Source organism: Hirundo rustica, chromosome 26 (assembly GCF_015227805.2).
Source record: "Hirundo rustica isolate bHirRus1 chromosome 26, bHirRus1.pri.v3, whole genome shotgun sequence".
In the NCBI taxonomy this organism is placed as follows: Eukaryota; Metazoa; Chordata; class Aves; order Passeriformes; family Hirundinidae; genus Hirundo; species Hirundo rustica.
This window is the reverse complement of record NC_053475.1, coordinates 898,690-924,359: the sequence shown is the minus strand read 5'-3', so window position 1 is coordinate 924,359 and position 25,670 is coordinate 898,690. Positions and strand designations below refer to the sequence as shown.

The 25,670-nt window shown below is 59.9% G+C and overlaps 2 protein-coding genes across 3 annotated transcripts; one reads left to right on the top strand and one right to left on the bottom strand.

Moving 5' to 3' along the window:
• The first annotated feature begins 182 nt into the window (after positions 1-182).
• On the top strand, positions 183-24,346 carry SH3GL1 (SH3 domain containing GRB2 like 1, endophilin A2). Of its 2 annotated transcripts, XM_040086758.2 has the most exons (10): positions 183-331; positions 15,336-15,404; positions 15,508-15,580; positions 16,119-16,262; positions 17,654-17,787; positions 18,673-18,831; positions 19,247-19,350; positions 19,945-20,069; positions 20,469-20,522; positions 22,546-24,346. In XM_040086758.2, the coding sequence occupies exons 1-10, from the start codon at positions 287-289 to the stop codon at positions 22,740-22,742; spliced, it is 1,104 nt and encodes a 367-aa protein (XP_039942692.1). In that variant the 5' UTR covers positions 183-286; the 3' UTR covers positions 22,743-24,346. The 2 variants fall into 2 exon arrangements, with proteins under 2 accessions (XP_039942692.1, XP_039942693.1); XM_040086759.2 differs by lacking the exon at positions 20,469-20,522.
• Positions 24,347-24,632: 286 nt separating this feature from the next.
• Positions 24,633-25,664, bottom strand: MPND (MPN domain containing). Its single transcript, XM_040086760.1, has 2 exons — positions 25,377-25,664; positions 24,633-25,268 (listed from the first exon to the last, which is right to left on the bottom strand). Exons 1-2 carry the CDS (start codon positions 25,542-25,544, stop codon positions 25,182-25,184), a joined length of 255 nt encoding a protein of 84 aa, XP_039942694.1. The 5' UTR covers positions 25,545-25,664; the 3' UTR covers positions 24,633-25,181.
• Between the last annotated feature and the right edge of the window lie 6 nt (positions 25,665-25,670).

The window sequence follows — 25,670 nt, the reverse complement described above, 5'->3', positions numbered from 1 at the left end:
GGCTCCCAACGCGACCGCCCGTCGCGACAGAGCGAATCTCTCCGCGGCCACCGGCGGCGGTTCCGCCCGGCCGGCAGGGGGCGCGCCGGCAGCGCGCGCCGCTCGGTGGCGGCGGCCGGGGGCGGCGCCGGGCGGCGGCGGAAGCGGCGGCGGGGACGGGGCCGGGCCGGGCTGGGACGGGCGGAGCGTCCTGAGGCTCCCGAGGCTCCCGCCGCCCCCGCACCAGGTCCCGCCGCCCGCAGACCGGGCCCCCGCCGCCACCGGGCCAGGCACCGGCACCGGCACCATGTCGGTGGCGGGGTTGAAGAAGCAGTTCTACAAAGCGACCCAGGTGAGACACCGGCACCCCGCGCCCCTTCTCGCCGCCGTTGGGCTCCGGGGAGGCCGCTCTGCCTTTACCGGTTCGGAGAACCGCTGCTGTCCGATCCTCGCCGTTATCCCCTCCCGCCATCCCGGTGCGGGGCATCCCCCGGTACCCGCCGGTGTCCAGCCTGGCAGCCCCCGGTATCCCGGTCTGGTATCTCCCGTTCTCCGTGTGTCGCTCCCGGCCATCCCGGAGCTCGGGGCGGGCTGTGAGCGGTGTGGGACCCCTCGGGCTCGGGGGTCCCGTTCTCCCGGTTGGACCGGGCAAGGGACACGGGCGGGGAAACTCCTCCGCCGGGGAGCGGAGGGCGCGGGGCGGGTGACACCAAGGGGGAATCGCCCCCTTCCCAAAACCCGCCGGCACCAGCGGGACGGATCCAGCCCCAAAGCAGGCGGGGGATGCACCGGGAGAACCGGAGCGGGGCTGCGGGAGAACGGCCCGGTAACCCCGGGAACCCCCGGTAACCCCGGCGGCTGCAGCCCGGCCTCGGGAAGCGGCCGCTTCCTGCAGAGCCCCTGGAGCGGGGCAGCGCCGTGGGGTCGGCGAGGGAGCGCCGGGAACGGGCCGGGAGGTGTCGGAAAAAGCTCCTCAGGCTCGGGGATCGCGGCCCGCATCGAGGCCGGGGTTTGTGTCGCGTCCTTGGAGCTCTTCCCCCGAATTCCCCATCCCTGGGAGCGTCCGAGGCCGGGCTGCACGGGGCTTGGAGCGGCCTGGGAGAGTGGAAAGGAGTGGAATAGGATCTTGTAGGTGTCTTCCAAGCCGAACCATTCCATGATTCCATGTGGGAATCGGCCTCAAACACCTTTTCCCTCACCCTCAAACCAGGGCTGGCCGTTCCCAATCCCCCCCCAGCAGAATTATCCTTCCTGCTGCTTCCTGTTCACAGTTGTGAGGGGGTTTTTTTAATGCGTTTTGGGAATGATTCAGGAATCACAAATCCCCCTCTGCTGCTGCTTTCCTGCCCCTGTTTTAAATTCCAGATAAATTTGGCACGGATCGTGTTTTCCATCGCCGAGCTTAAACCCTTTCAGCTCATCCCACCCCTGTGTGCGACGTGTGTCGCCTCCTTCCTTGGCTCTGTCTCCCCAAATCTGTTTTATTTACCCAGCAAAGCAAAATAACAAATTCCTGAAGTCATCCACCACCCCCTTTCCCACCAAACCCACTAAACCGTGGTGGGCTGGGATTTTTTTCCACAACTTCCACAGGGAAGGGTCGTGCTGGGAGCTCGGTGTGGGAGGATTTTGCCGGCCAGGATGTGCCGTGGTGGTGTCAGGAGGTGAAAACCCCTCCGTGACTCAGGACTAACGTGTTCCTAAGCCCAAAAATATCATTTTAAACCCTCCATGAGACAGGTTTTTTTTTTTTTTGGAGGAATCACAAATTCTTCCAGAGGTGCTGCCACCCCCTTGCTGTTCTCCAGGGACGGGGGCAGAGCTGTCTGTGATTTAGAGAAACTGGAAGTCACTGGTTCCAGTTTGGCCATTTTTTTTGCCTCCTCTTCCCTTTCCCCCTTTTCTTCCCTTTCCCCCCTCTGGTCCCACTCAGCCCTTGGCTGAAGGAGGGGAGGATTAGTTGTTTTTTGGCTCCCTTCGAACCATCAGACGCTGCCAAAGCCGAACATGTGGAAGATCTTTCCTAAAATGTTACGTTTTGTTCCACGTCTGTCCTTAATTGAAGGAAGAAGGAGCCAGGAGCGGGGCGTGCAGGGACCCCGGAGGGTTTGGGATCCCTGTCCAGGATCCAGAGGGAGCAGGGCTTGGCTGGTGGCCCTCATCCATGTGATTGCTCCAAGCCCACGTCTCCCCTGGGTGAGGCAGCCGGGCGCCCACACGCAGGAGAGAACCCGGAGTATCCTGGAAAAAAAAAAAAAAAAAATAAATAAAATAAAATTCTGAGTCGTGCTGGCAAATGCTGCGGATGGGGAGCAGCTCCCAGTGTGTCCAGAACAGGTTCTGCCTGTTCGCTGCAAACTGTTCTCTGAAAAAAAAAAAAATAAGGAAAGCTGGAGAAAAACATTCTGAGGAAAAGGGGGGAAGCAGGAGCTGGGAGCAGGGTGGGAATTCCCTGCCTGCCTGCTCCGAGGTTTCATCCAGCCGGGAATTCGCAGGGAGCTTCTGGTGTGGAAACAGCTTCCTTTGCACCGTTTGGGTTTGGTACAAACCGATGTAAATCCTAAAATCCTGCAAATCTTCCCAGGCTGCTGCTCCCGGGGGAATCCCGAGGGAATGCTGGGGGTGTCAGCAGGGATGGGGAGCAGCGCGTGGGGCTGGAGGGATCCCGGGAACCCCGCCTGGCTCGGCCTCACCTGGCAGCAGGAGCAGCCCGGGAGCTCTGCAGGGACGGGGGAATCCAGGGGTTGGTGTCAGCTGCCCCTTTGCAGAGCCCAGGTGGAGCGTGGGAGCGCCGGGGTTCCCGGCACTGCTCCCGGGGGTGCTGCCCACGGATCGCGGGGGGGGTTTGGGTTGGAGGAAACCTCGGAGTTCATCTCCTTCCAGTCCCTGGCAGTGCCCAAAGCCGGGAGGGACGGGGCTTGGAGCAGCCTGGGACAGCGGGAGGTGTCCCTGCCCACGGCAGGGGTGGCACAGGATGGGATTAAGGTCCCTTCCAACCCCAGCCAGTCTGGGGTTCAGCCCTGGGCGCTGCTGTCGTCCCAAACTGGATTAACGTGCTCCCAACGCCTGTGTGAGCTGAGCCTAAACCCTGCCAGGCCTGCCTGGGCTCGGGAGCTCGTGCTGGCCCAGCCACCTCCTCCTCCACGTCCAGAGCCGTTTTCCAGAAGGGGAAAAGGCAAGTGCTAATTAAAACTCAGCAGCCCTTGACACACGCGCGTTTCCCTGAGTTTGATGACAGCTCCCAGGGCCTCCAGAGGTATTTTTGGCCATAAACAGCCCCTTTGCTCCCTGCCTGGCCCGGGATGTGCTCCAGCCCAGCGGGATCTGCCGTTCCCGAGCTCCCTGGGCCAGCAGGGAATGTTTTCCGTGCCCTGTGAGCTTCCTCCCAGGTGCTGCCATGGCATCTGCTCCGAGCCGAGGCAGGGACGTGTTCCCAGAGCGTGTGTGCCAGCGTGGGTGCAGCAGGCAGAGGGGGCATTTCCCCTTTTCTTTGGCCTTTGCGGTCACTGCTCTTGGAGCTGCCGACCTGGGATTTCCTTCACTTCTCCTTGGGTTTCCTTTCTTCCCTCCTCGGCCGAGGTTCTCTCTGCGGTGACTTTGTGCTCTGCTTTCAAACGCGGGGAGCGCGTTTCAAGTGCGGGGTTTTTCTTCCCTTTCCCAGACGAACCTTTCAAAAGCTCTTGTTGTTGTTGTTGTTGTTGTTTGTACATTTCGGGGTGTTTTTGATACTAACTCAGCCCTGCTCGCACTGGCCTCTCCAGGCTTTCTCTTTGGGTTGGAAAGGGACCTCGAAGCTCATCCCAATCCATGTGCAGAGACACCTTCCACTATCCCAGAGTGCTCCAAGCCCTGTCCAGCCTTGGACACTTCCAGGGATGGAGCAGCCACAACATCCTTGGGAAGCTGTGCCAGGGCCTCAGCACCCCGTGAGCGAGGAGGGGAGCAGGGAATTCCTGTGGGAGGGATTTGGCAGCGTCAGGCTCTAAGCTCCTTATCTGTACATGGGAATTTGGACTGGGAAGTCGAGGGATTTTGCTGATCCCTGCCAGCCTGGAGCCTCCTGCCAACCTCTGCACCACAGCACCTGATGTTTCTGTATTAACATTAACCTGGGCTGGAATCCCTTGCAGCTCCTGCGTTTATTTTTCCACATTAATCTGCTCCCGAGGCCGGATTTGCTGGGGCGTGGGGGGAGTGACATCCTCCAGCTCCGCTTCCAGCCGGGATCCATCCTGGAGCATCCTCCCCTGGCTGCCTGCAGCTGTTCTGGTGATGTGTTTGCAGATCCTGGGGGAAAAGGAGGCTCAGGAGAGACCTCGTTCCTCCCTGCACAGCTCCCTGGAAGGGGCAGGGCGCACAAAGAGCGAGTGACGGGAGGGAGGGAACCGACATTTGATATTCATGCAAATTTTTCCACGGAAAAAAAGTTGTCAGGCGTTGGAACAGGCTGCCCAGGGCAGCGTCCCCATCCCTGAAGGGTTCAAAACCCACGTGGATGTGGCACCTGGGGACTGGGTTGGGCTCAGTGGTCTCAAAGCTCTGTTCCAACCTTACTCATTCCGTGATTCCGCATGTGGCAGGTGGAAAGCAGAGGCTGAGTGTCCCCAAACTCTTGGAGAAGGGATGAGGTGCCCAGGGCATCCCTTCAGGCCTGACTGGACACTCACAGGGGTGCCTCAGCCACATCCAGGGGGAAAACCTGCAGCCAGAAACTTTTCCTGTGGATTCCCTCTCCTTTTCCCGGGAGATTTGGCATCAAACCCCCGTCCCTGCGCAGGCTGCAGCTGAGCAGCCCCAGAACCAAGCAGGTGTCATTTTTCCAGGATTGTTTCTCTCCAGAGTTTCCTACAAATTGGCTTTCCCCCCCCTCTTTTAAAGGTTGTTTTTGCAGCCGTTGGGCTCTGGCAGTAACGGGAGCTGCGATTCCTGGAAGGCAGAAAACAGAGCTGGGGAACTCCAGCTCTCCGCATCCTGCTCCGTTTGCTCCCCTTCCCGTGGCTGATGTCAGCCAGGGAAAGTGTTATCCTGTGCTTGCAGCTGGGGGAATCTGGGATAAGGGAAGGATCCGTGACTCAGGCCTGGAGGGGTCAGCTGGGATGCTGAATCCACGTCATCTGCCTGAAATCACGGATTTATCCAGCTGATTGCACAGGGATGATTGTTCCTGGATGCAGCGGAAGGAAATCCTTCCTCCCCCTTTTCCCTGCCGCTGCTTTCCTCCTGGGAAGGAGCAAAATGGGGATGAGCTCAGGCAGCCTGCCTTGTAAAAGCTGATTCATTTCTTTAGCACTTTTTTTTTTTTTTTTTTTTTTTTTTTTCCTTCTTCCTCCTCTCCCCCATCCCTGCATATGCCAGTGCCTTTTGCCAGTGCTCCCATCCCTGTGGGAATACCGGGACTGGAGAGGGAGCAGGGCAGCTCCTCCTGCCTGAGACTGCAGAAATCCCGGCTCCAAAACCCAGCCTGGCCTCGGGGAGGGAGTTGGTGTCTGCTGGGATGTGAGGGGCTGATCCTGCTGCTGCTGCATGGAGAGCCGCTGAAAAGCCCAGGAATAAAAGAAATCCCTAATCCCGACGGTTTTGGCCACGTAATTCCAGCTGAACTCGTTCACACGGAATCTCAGAGCTGTGTCCCAGCCCTGGGGGTGTTTCACAGGACTCCGAGGTCGCTGTCCCTGCTCCTTTCCATCTTTAACTCAGGATGAATCCAGCCTGGGATGTGATGCCCAGAGGAGGCTGATCCTGGCTTTTCCTGCGGATCTGCTCCCTCTGAGCTGTGCCAGGGCCGTGTCCCAGCCTTCCTCCCTGGATCAGGTGGGAAAGATCCAAGCCACGGGCCTGGAAAAGCCCCACAGCATCCCAGAGCTTCCCTTTTCCTAAGCTGCCCCACGACGGGACGTAGTGCAGGATCCGGCCCATCTCCCTGTGATTACAAAAGTGATAATTAATATATTTCTTTGCAGATTTCCTGTTTCCCTCAGCCCCATCCCGTCAGCCAGCGATCCCGTGGCTTTCAGGAAAGGTTCCTGTGGCAGGAAAGGGCCTGGCCCAGACTCAGGGGTGAAGCAGTGCTGGGGGTTCCTCTCCTGGTTTTGGGGCTGGGAGTGCCTGGAGGTCCTGCTCCTCTCCCGGTGGATGGAGAATGCGTCAGGAGAGTCTGGATTGCTCCAAGGAAAGCCTTGTCACCAACAGCTAATTAATAGAACCAGTCCCTTTAAAGCCACTGGGAATTTTAGGATCTCCTAATGCCTGGCTATTAATAAAGTTCATGGTACTGTCACTAATTAAATTGCTTTTCTGCTACAAAGGGAAAAAAAAAAAAAAAAAAAAAAAAAAAAAAAAAAAAAAAAAAAAAAAAGATGAGTTAAACATCTCCATAATGAAATTCTGTCTTTGAGACAGAAGGTTAAATTTGCATGATTAAAGCTTTAGAGGGCTTTTCCTAATTGAGAAAATGCTTCATAATTCATCCTAGAGCCTGAAAACCCGGCTGCACCCCCTGGCTGGGGCGGCCTGTTCTCCAGTGATAATTCATTAACCACTTTCCTGACCAGATCTCGTTCAGCATCCCAGGATTAGCCACATTTAAACTTAATTTCACCACTTTCCTGATGAAAAAGGCAGGAAAAGGGTAAACAATCACCTGCACCCAAAGGAAATCCACTGCAGGAGCAGGTGCTGGGTTTTTTTGGGTTTTTTTTTTTATTCCCTGATTTTCTTCCCTGGATTAGAAACCGTCTCGTTTGGTGCTGACGCGTGTCCGTGGTTCCGAGGGAGCAGGGGCGGCACAAATCCGGAGTGCCAGATGTTGGAGGAGCTCTTGTCCCAGCAAAGCTCCTCCTGATCCTACTGGGGGAAGTTCTAAAGGGCAAAGGCTCTGGGCTGTTGTGCCTGCCTGGGATAAAACATCATCCAAATGTCACCTTCCAGGATTTCTGGGCCACGGTGATGCCGAGGGCTGGGCTGGGAGCGGGGAGGGGCGCATTTTTATCCCATTTAAACCATTCCAAAATGAGTCTTAGTGTGCAGCAAAGAAAAAAATAAGGATTCAGCAGCATCTTGGATGTGCTGGAAGCTGACAGAGCCCCTGGGAGGGGAAGGTCCTGGCGCAGGAGTTCGATCCAGCGCCGGCCCCGGTCGCTCCTGGCAGCTTTGGGGATGCTGGATGGCTCCTTCCCGCTCTCCCTTCCCTTAGGATGCCGTGCTCTGCTCAGATAGCCACGGAGCTTTTCCTAGAATTCAAAGGAGCAAGGAAAAGGGGTGTTTACAGTGTCCTCAGCCCTTTCTGTCCCCTTTGATGTCCGTGCACGCCGGGAGGGCGCCGGGCCCACGCTCCCCGTGTGGAACGTGCAGAGCTCGGAGCTCTCCCGCCCAGCCCCAGCCAGGAACAGGGATTTGCCTTCCTTTGGACCGTTTTTTGATCTCCCTGGTGGCTGCAGAGCCGTGTCCCAGCAGCTCTCCGTGTCACCAGCTGTGTCCCACCAGCCTGGCTCGCTCCCTTCGTCCTGCAAATCCAGAGGTTTTGTGTCTCCATCCCAGCTCCTGGCTGTGTCCTCGCTTTGGGAGATCCCAGCAGTGTCCTGCACCTCAGGGATCACCCAGAGATTATTTATCCCAGGGATTTACAGGTGTCTTACACCCTCCTCTCCCTCTTTCCCCCCCTTTTTTTTTTTTTGGTAAATCCCTCCAAATGCCGGCCGCAGGACAAGGCTGCTGCGTGCTCTTCCTGAAGCTTTGCAGCTGGGGAAAAAAAAAAATGAGGATTGCAATTCCTAGGAGGCACTTCCAGTGCTTTGCACTTCTCTATCCCATCTCAGGAGCGGCTCCAGGGCGAGGGAGCCTTTGCTGCCCTGGGTGCTGGGGCCGGGTGGAGCTGCCGAGGAGTGATGGCTCAGCACCTCTGGAGAAGCCAGGCCGTGATTCACTGGGACAGGACACGGGGAGGCTGTGCAGGAAGTCTGGATGCAAGGCCAGTGTTCCACGTTTGCCCTCAGTTTAGTGGACTTCCTCTCGATTGCTGAAGTGACTGGGAAATCACAGCTGGGAGAGAGGAGCTGCTGCTGCTTCCTTACGTGTTCGTGTTTTCCCTGGGACTTGACCCAATTCCATGATTTTTTTTTTTTTCCCCCCCAGCTGAATAGAAATTGTGTCTGTTTTGGTTCAGAGTGTGTGAGGAATCATAACAGGATGCAAATGGCTGTTGGGAGGTGGCCCCATCCCCTCCAGCAAGAGCATTCCAAGACTCCTGTGGAAACCTTCATCCTTTGGGATGAGTCTGCTCTGGGGGCAGGGTCGTGCCCTCTGTCCCCTGCTGGAAAAAGGAGCTGATGAGCAGGGAGCTTGGTAACCAGGGCTCACAGCCAGGGATTGAGCTCTGCCCTGCAGGCCAGGAGAGGAGCAATTCCCGAAGCCGGGAAGGAGCAGCTGCATTGCGGAGCATCCTCGGAGCGCCCTTGGCTGGCCCGGCGCTGCCACCGGCCGCGCTGGCTGCTCACATCCTGGGTTTGCCTTTAATTCCCGCTGTCCTCATTCCTGCAGCCCATCTGCTGGATGGAGATGAGTCACCCGATGCTGAGGAGGAGGAGGAGGAGGGCTGGCAGGTGGCTCCTGGAAAGCCGCCTGTGCAGCTCTTCCCCGCGCTTTCCATAGGATAAGATTACGACCCGAGGTCACTGGGAAGCTTTTCCTCCTCGGCCGAGGGAAGGGAAGGAGCTGTTCATTGTTCCAGGCTGACCTTCCTGCTCCAGATCAAGGAATTCCTGTGGCGCTGTGGGGATGGGAGGGGAGAGATCCCGGTCCCAGCTGCTGAGGGGGTGGGAAGCTCGGGGTGTTCCGAGCCACGTTTTCCCCGTGCACGTGTCTGGAGGCAGCCGAGCACCTCGAGTGCCTCGGCACGAGCCTTTTCCAAGCCAGCAATTCCATGATTCCGTCATGGAGCTCATCCCTGGCACTTGGGCCTGAGGCTGGGCCAGGACTGGCCTCTCGTGAAAGATGGGGACAGGGAAAAGGCAGGGAAGGAGCTGCAGGAGAAGGCTGGGAGCTGGATAACTGAGGGGAAACGTCCCTGGGAGCTGTTTCTCGGGAAGATCAGACCTTGGAGTGGCTGATGGAGTTCCAGGTGCCCCCAGGCAGGTCAGATCCATAGGGTGACGTTGGAGCCAGCAGCAGGGTGTGTTCCAGCTGCTGCTGCTCCTCCTCCTCTGGTTTGCCATGGGGGGATGTGAGAAATCCCGGGATCACGGAGTGGTTTGGGTTGGGAGGGACCTTGAGGGTGTCCCAGGCTGCTCCAAGCCCCATCCGACCCGGCCTTGGACGCTGCCAGGGATGGGGCAGCCACTGGGCACTTGGGAGTGAGCCTCCCTCTTCCAAGGCTGGAGGAAATTGTTTCTGCCCTACTCAGCACAATAAACACTGGGATCTGTTTTCTTCTCCTCAAAGTAGGTCAGGAGTTGCTCAGATCAGTGTGAGCTGTGCTGTGGGTGTGCCCAGCTCGCCCCGAGCCGGCTGCCCTGGGGATGGCATCAGGCCTGGGACCCCGGGATAGCTGGGATCCCGGGATAACTGGGACCCTGGGATGGGCTGAGCCCAGCAGAGCTGGGATCCTGGGATAGCTGGGATCCCGGGATAGCTGGGACCCTGGGATAGCTGGGATCCCGGGATAGCTGGGATCCTGGGATAGCTGGGATCCTGGGATAGCTGGGACCCTGGGATAGCTGGGATCCTGGGATAGCTGGGATCCTGGGATAGCTGGGATCCCGGGATAGCTGGGACCCTGGGATAGCTGGGATCCCGGGATAGCTGGGATCCCGGGATAGCTGGGACCCTGGGATAGCTGGGATCCTGGGATAGCTGGGATCCTGGGATAGCTGGGATCCCGGGATAGCTGGGACCCTGGGATAGCTGGGACCCTGGGATAGCTGGGATCCCGGGATAGCTGGGACCCTGGGATGGGCTGAGCCCAGCAGAGCTGGGATCCTGGGATAGCTGGGATCCTGGGATAGCTGGGATCCTGGGATAGCTGGGATCCCGGGATAGCTGGGACCCTGGGATAGCTGGGATCCCGGGATAGCTGGGATCCTGGGATAGCTGGGATCCTGGGATAGCTGGGACCCTGGGATAGCTGGGATCCTGGGATAGCTGGGATCCCGGGATAGCTGGGATCCTGGGATAGCTGGGATCCCGGGATAGCTGGGACCCTGGGATAGCTGGGATCCTGGGATAGCTGGGAACCTGGGATAGCTGGGATCCTGGGATAGCTGGGATCCTGGGATAACTGGGATCCTGGGATAGCTGGGATCCTGGGATAGCTGGGATCCTGGGATAGCTGGGATCCTGGGATAGCTGGATCCTGGGATAGCTGGGATCCTGGGATAGCTGGGACCCTGGGATGGGCTGAGCCCAGCAGAGCTGGGATCCCGGGACAGGCTCAGCCCAGCAGAGCTGGGATCCCGGGATAATTGGGATCCTGGGACAGGCTCAGCCCATCAGAGCTGGGATCCTGGGATGAGCTGAGCCCATCAGAGCTGGGATCCCGGGATAGGCTCAGCCCAGCAGAGCTGGGATCCTGGGATGAGCTGAGCCCATCAGAGCTGGGATCCCGGGATAGGCTCAGCCCAGCAGGGCTGGGATCCCAGGATGGCCCAGGACACCTCCCAGGACCAGCTGGTTCTGCAGGGAGCCTCCGTGGCAGCAGAGCCGCGTGGAGCACTCCAGGAGAACCCCCAGGCCCTCCCAGGCGCTGCAGCTGCACTGCTGTGGGTTTTTTTGCGAGAGGTTTTGGGGACTTCCCAGCCCTGCCTCTGCCAAACCCCGCTGCTGGGTGGCTGAAGCCCTTTGCTCACACACACACACACACACGGAGCTGGGCAGGGCGACGTCGGCTCTGTGGGATGATGGGGATGACCCAAAGTGAAGCTGGATGCCAGGGAGTGCCGCCCTGCTGAGCTGGGGAGGAGGTGGTGGCTCTGATTTGGGTTGTACAGAGCATCCCACGAATCTGGGCCATTGGGCACCAGCCGTCCCAGTTAACCCTTCCTTAACTCCTGCTCCGTGTCTGCGCCGAGCTTTGGGGGTTCAAAGGGGGTTTTTCCCTGGGTTTTGTGAGCTGGCTTTTCCCCCGGGGCTGGGATGAGGGGAGGCAGGGCAGAGCTGCTTCTCTGTTTGCTCATCTCTGGGGTTTTTTTCATATTTCTTGAAGGCAACTTGCTGTTAGGAGGGTGGAGGGGAGGAAGAGGAAGGCTTTGATACCCCAGAGTCTGCAGGAAGAAGGTTCTCAGTCGACTGCAGGGAACTGTTTTGATTGCAAGGATGGCAAATGTTTGATGTGTTATAAATAGGGGCTGACTGCGAAGGAAAAAAAGAAAGCGAGTTTAAAAAAAAAAAACCAAAAAAAACCCTGATTTTTGGGTTTCTCTTGGTGTGTTTTGCTTGTTTGAGGCTGAGGGAATTAGGGATAATTTTCCATTTTAAAATATTTAAAGGCTGGGGAGCGAAATATTGAAATGAGGTCTGCGAAATCCCGTGGGGAAGCTGGTGATTAGCAGAAAATAACACGGATTTAGGCTCCCTCATCTCGGCTGCCAGGGTGGCCAGGGGAGAGGCAGGAATGCTGTGTGTGTGCAGAGAGGGATGCACAGGGATTCTCCTGGCAGCTGGACTGGGGAAAGGAACATGGGAATGCTGCAGCCACTCCCAGCTCCTGGGTAAATTTGGGTAAATTCAGGAGCAGGGAGGATCGGGAGGGATTTGGGGAGCAGCGGGTGAAGCTGGTCCACCAGCTGGAAAATTCCAGGCGCAGAGGTGGGACAGATGTGGAGAGAAAAACAAACAAAAAAAAAGGTGATTTTTGGGCTGCACCATCAGCAAAATCCCTGATAAACTGGGAAGGTGCCAGCAGCCCAAGCTCCTGGAGAGCTGGAGAAGCGCAGATTCCAGCGCGTCCGCCCTGAGGGTCTCTCAGTGAAACACGGGTGGAAGTGAGGGGCGCTCCTCAGCCCTCTGCTCCCTGCCAGGGCCCTGTGGGTGGAATTCCAGGTGAAATGCCAGCTGAGCCGCCAGGAGCAGCCAGCTGGGAGCAGATTGGATCTGCCCTCGGTGCCACCCAGCCTGCGGCGCCCTGCGCCAATATTTGCTCTGGGACGTGTTTGGCCCAAGGCTCCGGCTCTCGCTGCTCCCGGGGTGAACCCTCTGCGTGTGTCCCGTGCAGAAAGCAGGGGAGGCCAGGCTTGTCCCGCTGCTCTTCCACTCCCAGGGAATGTTTGCTTTGCTTTTTAACCATTTCCGTGCCTGCTCGTGCCATCCCTTCCCAGCCTGCCTTCTGGAGAGGTTAGATCCCAGCTGGGGGAAACAGGGATATATCCCAAGCCTCCTCCTGGCTGCTCAGGAGATGAAAAATGCAGAAGAATTGTCAGCACGTCCTCCAAAAAGCCCCAGAGCTGCTTCCTGGGGGAAGGGCTGCTGGAATCTGCGGCGCCAGCATTCCCCCAACTGCCTTCCAGTTCCCTTGAGCCAAGCAGTGTATGGATAAACCCTTCCTTCCTTCCTTCCTTCCTTGCACGGCTCCTGGAGAGGTCAGTGCTTCCCAGAGGAATGCAGGCACCCCCTGCCCATCATTCCCAGGGCCTCTGGGGGCAGCAGGATGGGATTCAGGATGGGATTCAGGATGCGGCACCTGGGGAATTTGGCTCCAGGTTGAACAAGGAGCCGGTGTCTGGGGATCTGTGTTGGTTTGTCTCCGCTCCTGCCGGCTTCGGGAGCGTGGGGATGGGGGGATGTGGAGATGTGGAGATGTGGGGATGTGGGGATGTGGGGATGTGGGGATGTGGGGATGTGGGGATGTGGGGATGTGGAGATGTGGAGATGTGGAGATGTGGGGATGTGGAGATGGAGTCCCTCCTCCTTTCCTCCCGTGCTGACGCCTCCCAGTTTAATCAGAGCCGGCAGGGAGAGAACCTCAATCTTATTATTCCCTCCCAGCAGGGCAGCAGCAGCATTGCTTGGTCAAAAGGAGGATTAAATCAGTCTGGAAACGAGGGGGTTTTGCCTGGGTTTTGCCTCCTTCACTTCTCCGGGCTCTCCGGAGGGTGTGGAGCCTTCCGGAATCGCCGTGCTGATGGATTCTGCCGGCCTGGCACGCGGGCCCCTCGGAGCAGGGTCCTGGCAGAGCTTCTTTACAGCTCCCCAGGCCACAAATCCAGGGAGGAGAGTGGGAATGGAGCTGCTTGGGATGACTGCAGCCTTCCCAGGTGTGTTAGGGAGCAGAGCAGGCTTCCCGAGGTGGAAGGGATCCCGTTGTGGCCGCGGGATTCTTGGCAGGGCTCAGGGGTGGCAGCTGGGGCAGAGCTGTGCCCTGCCGAGCTTGTCCTGGCAGGCCTGGCAGCTGCTCCTGGCACCTTCTCCAGGCTCCAGGGAGAAGCTCCAGGCTCCAGGGAGAAGCTCCAGGCTCCAGGCAGAAGCGTGCCTGCCCGGCTCGGGGCTGGGGCGTGTGCTGGCACCCAGGAGCGGAGCAGGAAATCACACTCGGATGGGTTCTCCATCTGCTGGGGGGGATGATGTCCCTGGAGCCGCTTCCGAGGGCTGGACACGGAGCAGGGAGCAGGGACTGGGAGCAGGGATGGGGACCAGGGAGCAGAGACTGGGAGCAGGGACTGGGAGCAGGGAGCAGGGACTGGGAGCAGGGACTGGGAGCAGGAAACAGGGACTGGGAGCAGGGATGGGGGGCAGGGAGCAGGGACTGGGATCAGGAAACAGGGACTGGGAGCAGGGATTGGGAGCAGGGACTGGGAGCAGGGACTGGGAGCAGGGAGCAGGGACTGGGAGCAGGGATGGGGGGCAGGGAGCAGGGACTGGGAGCAGGGAGAGCAGGGACTGGCCATCGTGGCTCACTTTGGCTGTGTCCCATGTCCCTTTTCGGAGGGTTAAAGCAGGAGAGTGAAATCCAGAAAACCAGGAGAGCTTTCCTTCCTCTCCTCTCTCTTTTTCCCTTCCCTTCCCTTCCCTTCCCTTCCCTTCCCTTCCCTTCCCTTCCCTTCCCTTCCCTTCCCTTCCCTTCCCTTCCCCGCTTTGGTGTCTCTGAACCCGGATAATTCCCTAAAGGGATCCCTCCCCCTCTTCCTCAGAAAACATCCAGCCCCATTTTGTGTCCCCACGGGAGCAGGAGTGTTCCAGAGGAAGAAAGCCTCGATAAAAATCAAATATTTGATGCTGGAGTAAACAAACCTGATTGTTCCTTCAGATCTGGAGTTTTCAGTCCAAACAGGAGGGATCCTGGCAATGCCCCGGGAGCGCTGGGAGCCGGTGCCAGGTTTCCCAGACCACTCTGGACGTCTGGATGGGGAATTTGCTGTTGATTGGGGCAAAATAATCGCTAATTGCTCCTCACAACTCCCTGACAGGAGGGTGGAGCCAGGTGGGGGTCGGGCTCTGCTCCAGGGAGCAACAGGACAAGAGGAAACGGCCTCGAGTTGCAGCAGGAAGGGTTTAGATTGGAAATCAGGGAGAATTTGTTCATGGAAAGGATTGGCCAGGCGTTGGCACAGCTGCCCAGAGCAGATGAAACCCCCATCCCTGGAGATGCCCAAAAAAAGGATGGACGTGGCACTTGGGGACAGGAACGTGGTGGGACTCAATGACCTTGGAGGTCTTTTCCAACCTCGACGGCTCCATGATCCCAGTTTTGGGCCAGTTCCCGTGTCCTGCATCCCCAGGCACTGCTGCTTCCCTCAGCCCCCTGCCCGGGGCTGGGATGGGAGCGGTCCCCTTGGGGTGGGGAAATGGAGGCACTGATCACCCCCGGGCGGGGAATCCCCTCAGGAATCCCCTCAGGAATCCCCTCAGGAACCCCCTCAGGAGCCTGCTGAGGCCCTCCCATGAAATGAGCCCTGACATCCCAGCTTGTCAGACATCCCTGGCGAAGGATTCCAGCCCGGTGGTGGGATCGTGGCGGTGGCTCTGCGCTCCCCAGGCTGTTCCGTGCTGGGAGCTGAGCGTGTTCATCCCCTGTTTACTTGGATTTTGCCGTGTGTGAAACTGAGCCCTTGGCTCCAAGTGGAGCTGAGAGACGCTTGTGCTGCTTGGTTTGGTTTTTTTTTTCCCGGCAGGCGTTGGAGTTGGAGCCGTGGGCTGGGATTTAGGGAGCTGTGGAGCTCCTGGTGGGTGAGGAACATCCTGACTGAGCTGAGCTTTGAGTGCTCAGGGATGTTTGGGGTCTCTTTGAGGGGCTTTGGGATGTTCCTGCCGCCTCCTTTCTCTCGTAGGTGCCGTGTGGATCATCCCTGTTCCCTTTCCCTCCCAGGGGATTCCTCCACCGGGGGGAAGATTCAGTCAGTGCCTGATCCTCCTCCCTCGTCCTTTCTCCACAGCTGGTCAGCGAGAAGGTCGGAGGGGCCGAAGGGACCAAGTTAGACGATGACTTCAAGGAGATGGAAAAGGTGAGCGGGGAACCAGAGGAATCCCCCAAAATCACCCCGTGGCTCCTGTGGGATTGGCTGAATCCCCAAGCTGATCCTCGCTGGGCTCTCGTCTCTCCTGCAGAAAGTGGACCTGACCAGCAAGGCCATCACAGAAGTACTGACCAGAACCATCGAGTACCTCCAGCCCAACCCAGGTGAGCGCCTGGACCTCCCCTGTCCCCTTCCCAGGGAGATCAGGGAGATCCCTTTTGCTCCAGGTTTGGATCAGCTGGAGATCCGGGCACCCCTCTTGCCCTGAATCCAGGCTGCTGAGCGGGTTCAGAACAGATGCCGCCTTTGCCTCAGAGGCCCTAAGGGACCCGTTTTTCTCGGAATATCCAGGAAAAGTGGTGTTTCTGGGCTGGGAGGGGGTGGCTGGCTCTGTCAGCCCTGCATCCTTCCAGCCAGCTGCTCCAGGGAGCACTCCAGGGACCCTGGGAGGGCTGGGGAAACTCCTTTGGCCTTCCTTAGCCGAGCTGTGGGGAAACTATTTTTGCTTTGTGTCCTGGAAAAGAACCTTTTCTCGTAGCGAGGGATATTTCTGTGGGATGGAAACAACGGAGCCTCTTGGCTCCGGGTGTAGCAGGGAGGGGGAGGGAAAAAAAAAAAAAAAAAACCAACCCCCTCAGTTGGCAGCAGCTGTGGGATGCAGGGAATGCAGAGGTGGCAGAGGCTGAGGCGTTTGTGTGGCAGCTTCCAGAGCCAAGCTGACCATGCTCAACACCATGTCCAAGATCCGCGGGCAGGTGAAGAACCCCGGCTACCCCCAGTCCGAGGGGCTGCTGGGGGAGTGCATGATCCGCTACGGGAAGGAGCTGGGAGAGGATTCCAACTTCGGTGAGTGTCCCCTGGGACGGGAGGAGAGGGAGCGGGGGAGGCTCCTGATCCGCTCCCGAGGCGTCGCTCGGGGTTCGGGAGGGGTTTGGCTGAACCTCGTGGCGCCGAACAGCTCAAGGGGTTTGAAAGGAGCGGATTCCAAGGGAAGGAGAGCGGGTTTAGGGTTAGACTGGAAAAAAATTCCTGCCTGTGAGGGGAGTGAGGCCCTGGCACAGGTGCCCAGAGCGGCTGTGGCTGCCCCTGGATCCATGGAAGTGTCCGAGGCCAGGCTGGAGCAGGCTGGGACGGTGGAAGGTGGGACTGGATGGGCTTTAAGGTCCTTCCATCCCAAACCATCCCCTTATTCTGTGATCCCAGCTATCCTGGATCTCAATCCACTTTCTCACTAAACCCTGAGATAAATTTGCACTCACAATAAAAAACTTCCCCCTAAACTGAGCAGCGAGGCAGGAACGGGCCACGGAGCAGGACTGGGAGTTTCACACAGCTCCTACGGATCCCTTCCAACCCAAACCTCGCTGTGATTCCACTGGGAGGCCCAAGCCAAGAAATCTTCTGGCCTGGCTGTTGCTCGTGGCCACGTGTGGCTGGCAGGGAGGAGGGGGTGAAGCCCGGTGCTGACATCAGATTTAATCCCCTGCAGCCTCGGCCAGCGCACGCGGTGCTCCCGGGGCAGCACAGCTGGCTCTGCCAGGGCAGGGAGGAGCTGCCTTGCCTCAGGGAAATTAAAAACCTCTGGCTGCTTTCAGGGGGCTGACAGAGGATTTTGGAGATCCTCCCTGGCCAGCTCAGAGCTCTGCATCAATCCTGGCTCACAGGGAACGAGGAGAGCAAGGGAAGGAAGCTTTTAGGAGCGCACACCGAACTCTTGTTTCCTTAATGGGCTCCTTAAAGCAGCGTTGAGGACTCCATCCCTCCCTTCCAGGTTGTTCAGAGTTATTACAATTGAAATAACACTTCTGGCCTATTGATTTTTCCAGCTGGACGGTGGAGAGATGTTTTCCCTTGACCCTCTCTCTCACTTGTGCGTTTTCCTGTGTTCACTCGCTGCTGAAACTGTTGTTTTGCCAGAGCTGCACAGGAATAATTTCATCTCTAAGTGTTTCCTGTGCACTAAAAAGCCAGCACTGAATATGCTTTGCTGCATGTCTGCCTGGTTTAAGTGTCAGAGCGGCCAGAGCCTTAGAAAAGGATGGAACTCAACAGGTTTCAGTGAGCGACCCTGAGCTCTGAGACTGTCCAAAGCTTGGAGCATCCTGGGACAGCAGAAGGTGGGGCTGGATGGGCTTTAGGTCCTTCCAACCCAAACCTTTCCGTGATTCTGGCGCTTCCTGCATCCCCTGGGCCTCGGGCTCTGCTTAATTCCCTTCTCCCTGCTCCTCTCCCCGCAGGGGACGCGCTCCTCGACGCCGGCGAATCCATGAAACGCCTGGCGGAGGTGAAGGACTCGCTGGACATCGAGGTCAAACAAAACTTCATCGATCCCCTGCAGAACCTGTGTGACAAAGACCTGAAAGAGATCCAGGTAAACGCCCTCCCGTGGTTTTCTCTCCTCCCTGCTCTCTTGGGCCTCCTGCTCCGCGGTGCTGGGAACCAGGGCCTGGCAGGAATTCCCTGCGCTGTGTGTGTTTTCTCCCTCCAGACTCTCTGGTATTTCCTCCCTGCTCAGCGCTGCTCCTGCTGCTCCTGAGCAGCCCAAAAGGCTGGATGCAGGTTGGAGTGGGTCTCCATTTGCCACCTTTGATGGAGGGTGCCGTGGGAATACATCCCAACACCCCTTCTGGGCTTGCTGAGTTGGGTTCTTAGCGCTGCGAGCTCTCAGATGGGATAAATTTGGGCTCGGAGCTCCCTCCAGCTCCCCTCAGGTCTCTGCTCAGCATCCCAAGGAGCCCTCTGGGGTCTCTCTGGGAGAGCAGGGAGCTCAGCAGCTCCTGTGTGCTGCACACAGTCGAGTCCAGGATCAAGAATGGGATCCATCCCAAGCTCCAGGTCCCCAGTCAGGTCTCCTGAGGGAGTGTCAGCGGTGTCCTGGGTGAAATAACCACCAAGTGCTGCCTCAGTGCCTGTCAGTACCCCGGTTCCGCGGGGCTGCTTCGAACATCCCTGCCCCAAGATCCCGGGGTGCAGAGCCCACATTGCTGCTGCCCAGAGATCCCTGCAGCTCCTGGGGAGCTCAAAGGAGCAGGGCAGCTCCTCGCCTTCCCAAAAGGCTTCTGCAGGGAGCAGACCTCGGTGCAAAGGGTCTGGAATCATTCCCCCATCCCACCCTGGGGCCTCTGTCCCACCTGGAGCAAAGGTGGGAGCCACAGGAGATCAGGTTTCTGACACCAGCGAACTCAGGCTGTAACTGGAGCTGCCCTCCCAAGCCTCTGGCTTTTCCCTCTTCCCTGTCCTCTCCATCCTCCCCCAGCACCACCTCAAGAAGCTGGAAGGGAGGCGCCTGGACTTCGACTACAAGAAGAAGCGACAGGGCAAGATCCCGGACGAGGAGCTCCGGCAGGCCATGGAGAAGTTTGAGGAATCCAAGGAAGTGGCAGAGACCAGCATGCACAACCTGCTGGAGACGGATGTGAGTGTGGGGGCGCAGGGCTGGGGGCTTCTGTGTCCCTGGGGTGGGATCTCCTGAGGGAGGCACTGGTTACACCCCAATTCCTCCCGAGCGTGGTTCTGCTCTGGGAGCGCCCAGATCTGGGTGATGTGACGGATTCCTTAACCCTGATCCAGCTCTTGGCCAGAGCAGGGCCCGTGCCTGGCACCAAGCAGGCTCTCAGGCTGCTGGGGGATCAGTCTGGGAGGTTCCACAGCTCACAGGGGTTTGGGAAGGATCTCCCAGCTGGCAAACCCGGGAATGGCAGGAAGCTGGCTCTGTCCTGCGCGGTCTCAGCCAAATCCCAAACCTCCCGCTGGGCTCCCCAGGGCCCCGTGCAGCCCCAGGGGCAGCGCAGGAGGCTGCAGGCGCTGATCCCAGCCCGGTGCTTCCGCAGATCGAGCAGGTGAGCCAGCTGTCAGCCCTGGTGGACGCCCAGCTGGATTACCACAGGCAGGCCGTGCAGATCCTGGACGAGCTCACCGAGAAGCTCAAGCGCAGGTGAGGCCTGCGGTGCTCCCAGTGCTCCCAGTGTTCCCTCTGGAGGCACCTGAGACCCCTCGGAATCACAGAGTCCGGCAGTGGATGGGGGTGGAAGGGAGCTCGAAGCTCATGGAGCAGGGACACCTTCCACGGGCCCAGGGTGCTGTGAGCCATGTCCAACCTGGCCTTGGAAAAGCCAGTTCTGTTCCAGGGGGGATTTGGGTTTAGCTGGGTGTGTGATCCAGCCCAAATCCTGGCTGAGGAAGGCTGGTCAGCCTCCTCACTCTGGGGAGGATCTGGCAGTGCTTCCCCGCTGCTCTTCCCTCCTGGGAGGAACTGGATCCCGTGCCGGCTCTGAACTGGGAGGAGCTGGGAGGATCCTGCCGGGGCTGAGCTTTCAAACTACAGCACGAGTGTCCTCTGCTGGCCTGAATTCCTGAGCGTTCCACAGCGAACCCCGGGCTGTGTGAGATCCCAAACCCTGCAAAGTCCCACCCTCCAAAGGGACTTGTGCAAATCCCTGCCTACAAACTGCAGCCCCCTGGGGAGGAGAAGCACGGCGCTGATCCCATTCCTTGCTGCCCTCACCCGTGGCTCTTCTCCCTGTCCCAGGATGAGGGAGGCCTCCTCGCGTCCCAAGCGGGAATACAAACCCAAGCCCAGGGAGACCTACGACTTCAGGGAAAGCGACCAGTCCAACGGGGGCTTCTCCTGCAACCCCACGCCCAAAGTCTCAGGTAACGTTGTCCCGGGGGAGCGGGGCGGCCGCTCTGCCTGCGCAGGACGTTCCTGCCCTGCTGGATGCACGAGCCCGTGGCTCTGGAAAACGGCGGGAGCGCCTCTGGATCGGGCTGTTTTCTCCTGGGAGCCAGGAGCCTTTGCTGTGTTGGCTTTGGGGATGTGCCAGAGGGGTCTCCAGCCTGGGCCTCTCGCTGTCAGTGCCAGACAGGAAAACTCCTGAAGCCTCCCTCCCTCCTTGTCTTCCATCCCTCTCTGCATCCCTCCCTCCCTCCCTCCCTGAGCCCGCCGGGTTCCTAACAGCATGGGGTTTCTCCTAACAGATCCCTGTGGGCCCTGCCTGCCCCTGTCTCCCGTTCCCGTTGGTTTAAGCATGTCTCTCTTTTGTTTGGAAGCAGCTTCCACCTCTTTCCGGTCGGACAAGCCGTCCCGGGCCTCCGTCAGGAGTATCCGTGAGTTTCCTCCCTCTGCGCTGCTCCGTGTGTGGCCTCCTCTCCTCTCCCCTCCCTCCTGGCTGCTCCTCGCTGCTGCTGCCGCTCCCTGGAGCTGCTCATCCCTCCGTGCTGAGCCCTGAATTAACCCAGCTACGCTCCTGAGGGATTTTGCACCCCAAAAGCAGGGCCTGGCTCACGCGGAGGAGCTGCAGCAGCTCCCAGCGCTGATCCGTAGGGATCGGGTGCTTTCCCCACGAGAGATCAGACGCCTCCAGGATTTCCCTGTTCTCACAAGCACCCAGCCTGGATCTCTCCTGGATCTCTCCCCCTCCTGCTCGCCGTGTCCCTGCGGAAGGCTGGAGGGAGGAGGCAGAGCCTCAGCTCATGGAGTTTGTGGGGTGTGGTCGCAGCTGGGCCTGGGGGGGGTTGTGGGGTGATGTGGGGTCCGTGGTTCCTCCTGCAGGACCTTGGGATCCCCGGGGCTGGGGCTTGGAGCTGTTTGTGCTGGCAAAGGAGCGTGGAGCAGGGCCGTGGTGGTGGGACCAGCCTGGTGTTTTTGGGGAGTTCTCTCAAACCCATCCACGTCTGGCTGCTGCTTGGTGGTGATTTCTGAGGGCTCTTCTCATGCTGGGCCCTCCCTCGCTGTGGGCCCTGGAATCATGGAATGGTTTGGGTAGGGAGAGACCTTCCAGACCGTCTCATCCCACCCCTGCCATGGGCAGGGACACCTTGGACTGTCCCAGGCTGCTCCGAGCCCCGTCCAGCCTGCTCTGGGACACTCCCAGGGATATTGAGCAGCTGGATGTGCTGGGTGCCCCTGCTGCCATTCCCGTGCCCTGGCTGAGCCCCAGCACAGTGGGGAGGGCTCAGGGGTCCTGCAGGCCCTGGAGGTCTCTCTTAGCTCTGTCCCTTCCCACTGGGATTCTCCCAGCCCCAAAAGCTGAGCCCCAAAATGTCAGTGCACGGAGTGAGCAGCAGGGAATCCCCCAGAGCCAAAGGCGATGCTTCAATCCTGCAGCTGAGCTGGGGGAACGACACTCGGGGCTTCTCCCGAGTTTTGGGGGGCTACTCATGGGTGGAAGGGAGGCAGCTGCCGTCCTGTCCCTCCTGTCACCCTCAGGGGTGGGGTGACCCCTCCAGAGCCCCCCTCCGTGTCCAGCCCCTCCACTGAGCGCAGGGCAGGTTCTCCCCTCTCCGGGGGGAGCGGTGTCAGCGACCAGGGTCGGGCTGGAACGCAGAAGGGCAGGTGCAGGAGCAGCACACGGCGTGGTGGGAGCAGGATCTGTGCTGGAGAGGGTCACGGAGCAGCTGCGGCGCCGAGGGAAGGGCCCCTGGAAACTGCGCTGGCAGTGCAGGAGGGACGCAGAGCACGGTGCAGGAATCCCAGGGCAGGAATCCCAGTGCAGGGCAGGATGCAGAGCCCACTGCAGGAATCCCAGGGCAGGGCAGGATGCAGAGCCCACTGCAGGAATCACAGTGCAGGGCAGGATGCAGAGCCCACTGCAGGAATCACAGTGCAGGGCAGGATGCAGAGCCCGGTGCAGGATTCCCCGGTGCAGGAATCCTCAGTGCAGGAATCCCCGGTGCAGGAATTGCAGGGCAGAGCAGGGTGCAGAGCCCGCTGCAGGAATCCCCGGTGCAGGGCAGGATGCAGAGCCTGGTGCAGCAATCCTCGGTGCAGGAGTCCCTGGTGCAGTGCAGGGTGCAGAGCCCAGTGCAGGAGTCCCCAGTGCAGGGCAGGATGCAGAGCCCGCTGCAGCAATCCCTGCTACAGGAGTCCCCGCTGCAGCAATCCCCGGTGCAAGGCAGGATGCAGAGCCTGGTGCAGCAATCCCCGGTGCAGCAATCCCCGGTGCAGGAGTCCCCAGTGCAGGGCAGGATGCAGAGCCTGGTGCAGCAATCCCCGGTGCAGGAGTCCCCTGTGCAGGGCAGGTTGCAGAGCCCGCTGCAGCAATCCCCGCTGCAGGAGTGCCCGCCGCAGGAGTGCCCGCCGCAGTGCAGGGTGTGCGGTGGTGCTGACGTGTCCCCGCTGTCCCCGCAGCGCCCCTGGACCAGCCCTGCTGCAAAGCCCTCTACGACTTCGAGCCCGAGAACGACGGCGAGCTGGGCTTCAAGGAGGGCGACATCATCACCCTGACGAACCAGATCGACGAGAACTGGTACGAGGGGATGATCCACGGCCAGTCCGGCTTCTTCCCGCTCAACTACGTGGAAGTGCTGGTCCCGCTACCTCAGTGAAACGGCGCTGCCCCCGCCCCGAGCGTCCCCGGCTCCATTCCGGCTCCAGCCCGCCCTCCCTGCCTCACCTCGGGCCCGGGCGCCACCAGGGAACAAACCAGAAGGGTCCCACGGCCCCTTCCCCCCGTGAATTCGGTTCTTTGCTTTTTTTCTTTTTTTCTTTGTTTTTTTTTTTTTTTGTTCGTTTTTGTTTTGGTTTGGTTTTTTTGTCCTTCTGGTGCTTGAACTTCGGTACTTCGTGCGCCCCCCGCCCAGCCCTGGCCGTGCCGCCAGCACTGCCCTGTCCCTGTCCCTGTCCCTGTCCTTGTTCCTGTCCCTCCCCAATTCCCGGCTTTCCTTTGGGTCCAGCACCTGGATGAGGCACTGGGACAGTCAGGATGTGTCCTGGACACAGGGATGAGGCAGGGGGACACACGGGATGTGTCCTGGACACAGGGATGAGGAAGGAGGACACACAGATAAGGCACTGGGACAGCCAGGATGTGTCCTGGACACAGGGATGAGGCAGGGGGACACACGGATGAGGAAGGAGGACACACAGATAAGGCACTGGGACAGCCAGGATGTGTCCTGGACACAGGGATGAGGCAGGGGGACACATCCCAGGATGGTGCAGGGGGACACACGGGATGTGTCCCGGGCACACGGCCCCAGGGCAGGGCAGCCCCAGCCCCAGCGATCGCTGCTCCTGTCCCCGCGGATCCGCGGGATCCCGCAGGGATCAGGGCAGGGGAGCTGGGGCACAGCAACACTAAAACAGCCGGCGAACACTAAGGCGGCCCTGCTCGGGGCTCGGAGCCGCCCCTGCCCGCGCTGCAGGGACAGCAGGGATGTCCCCTGCCCGCCTGGCCCCGTCCCCGCACAGCTCAGCCCCGCAGGGGGGGATGCTCCTTCTGCCCACGGGGTTTTTTCCTGGACCTCCTCCGGCTTTTCCTGCTGCAGACTCTCCCGAGCCGGTCACACCCGGGGGATCTTCTGCAGGGGAAGGAGCTGGGCCACAGCCCGGGGTGTCTGTGCTGGGGCAGAGGCTGTGGCCCGTTCCCCCTTTTCCCGGGGATCCCTCCTGTGCCTGGAGCTGCCTTCCCTGGGCGCAGCAGCGGCTCATCTCGGTGTCACTTCTGCCACCCCTTGTCCCTCCGCTGTCCTTTTCCTGGTGGGATGGGGCAGAGGCAGAGCTCTCCGGCTACAGGAGAGGGTTCTGCCCCTCCCGGGGCTGGGCACCCCCGGCCCCGCCGCTCCCGGCTCCCGCTCCCGTTCCTCTGCAAGGATTTGCTCCGTCCCCGTGTGTCTGACCCCGGTCCCGGCCCGGGGGGGCTCAGGGCAGCCCCTCCCCAGCTCCCAGCAGGGCAGGGAGCCCCAGGGACCCGCTGTCCCCTCCCCGGTGGGACCAGGGTGACATCCCGGGGACACCGGCTCCCGCTCAGGTGGATTGAAACGCGTTCTGTCAGCTGGGACAACTCGCTAGGTCTCTCTTCGTTTTGTTTTCGTTTTTTTGGTTTGTTGTTTTTTTTGGGTTTGGTTTTTTTTTTTTTTTTTGTAATGGTTTCTCCTGGTTTTTAGGGGGAAAAAAAAACCCCGACCCACAATTCTTGACTTGTATCTCTGAATTGAAAGTATTAAATGTTTTCTTCTTTCTAACGGCTGCGTCGTGGAGTCAGGGAATGGTTTGGGTTGGGTGGCACCTGGAAGGTCGAGGGCAGGGACACCTGGAACTGTCCCAGGCTGCTCCAAGCCCCATCCAGCCTGGCCTTGGACACTTCCAGGGATCCAGGGGCACCCACAGCCTCTCTGGGCACCCTGTGCCAGGGCCTCCCCACCCTCCCAGGGCGGAATTTCCTCACACATCCCCTCGGTCCAGCCCACGGCAGGATGTCCCCGAGCCAGCGGAGCCACCTCAGGAACTGCTCTTTAATCGGACTGCCACTTCCACAAACCACTGACCCAGAGACTGCCCCACCTGCACGGCCGCCCCCGGGGCAGCGCGGGGCCGGTGGAGCTGCGGGAGCTCTGAGAGCTGCGGGAGCTGTGGGAGCTGCAGGAGCCACAGGAGCTGCAGGAACCGCAGGAGCTGTGAGAGCTGCAGGAGCTGCAGGAGCCACAGGAGCTGCGGGAACTGCGGGAGCTGCGGGAAGTGCAGGAGCTGTGAGAGCTGCAGGAGACACAAGAGCTGTGGGAGCTGCAGGAGCTGTGAGAGCCGCAGGTACTGCGGGAGCTGCAGGAGCCGCAGGAGCCGCAGGAGCCGCAGGAGCTGCAGGAGCCGCAGGAACCACAGGAGCTGCAGGAGCCGCAGGAGCTGCAGGAGCTGTGAGAGCTGCAGGAGCCGCAGGAACCACAGGAGCTGCGGGAGCTGCCCCACGCCGGGTCCGGGGAGCCCCGGGGCTGCCGAGCCCCGCCCGGGCTGCGGGAGGATCCTGGTCTGTGTCGAGGGGCCCCGGGCCCTCACCCGCTGAGCTTGAGGAGGCTGAAGATCTGCTCCAGGACGTGGGCGAAGCTCTGGTCTTTGGGGGTGCGGGAGGCCAGGGAGCCCTGAGAGGGGAGCCCCAGTTAATTCCAGCACAGGGAACTGGTGCCCCAAATTCCAGCACAGGGAACTGGTGTCCCAGCCAAGCCCCCTCCCCTCCCGGCCCTGCTCACCTTCAGCTTGTCCAAGTAGGTCTGATCCTGACTCCACAGCTCCTGGAACTTCACCAGGTCGGGAGCCCCCTTATAGAACTCCACCAGCAGCGTCTGGGGGGACACAGAGGGGCTGCAGGCCCTGGGGGTGCCCCAAAGCCGGGCAGAGGGACCCCAAACCTGCGGCATCGAGACCTCGGTGGCCCCGGGGGGGCTGGAGAAGGGACTGTCACCGTCACCAGGGCTAAGGGCAGGATGGGGACGAGTGGTGGGGCCCCCCCAATGAGCTCGGGGGGTTTTGGGGCCCCCACCCCT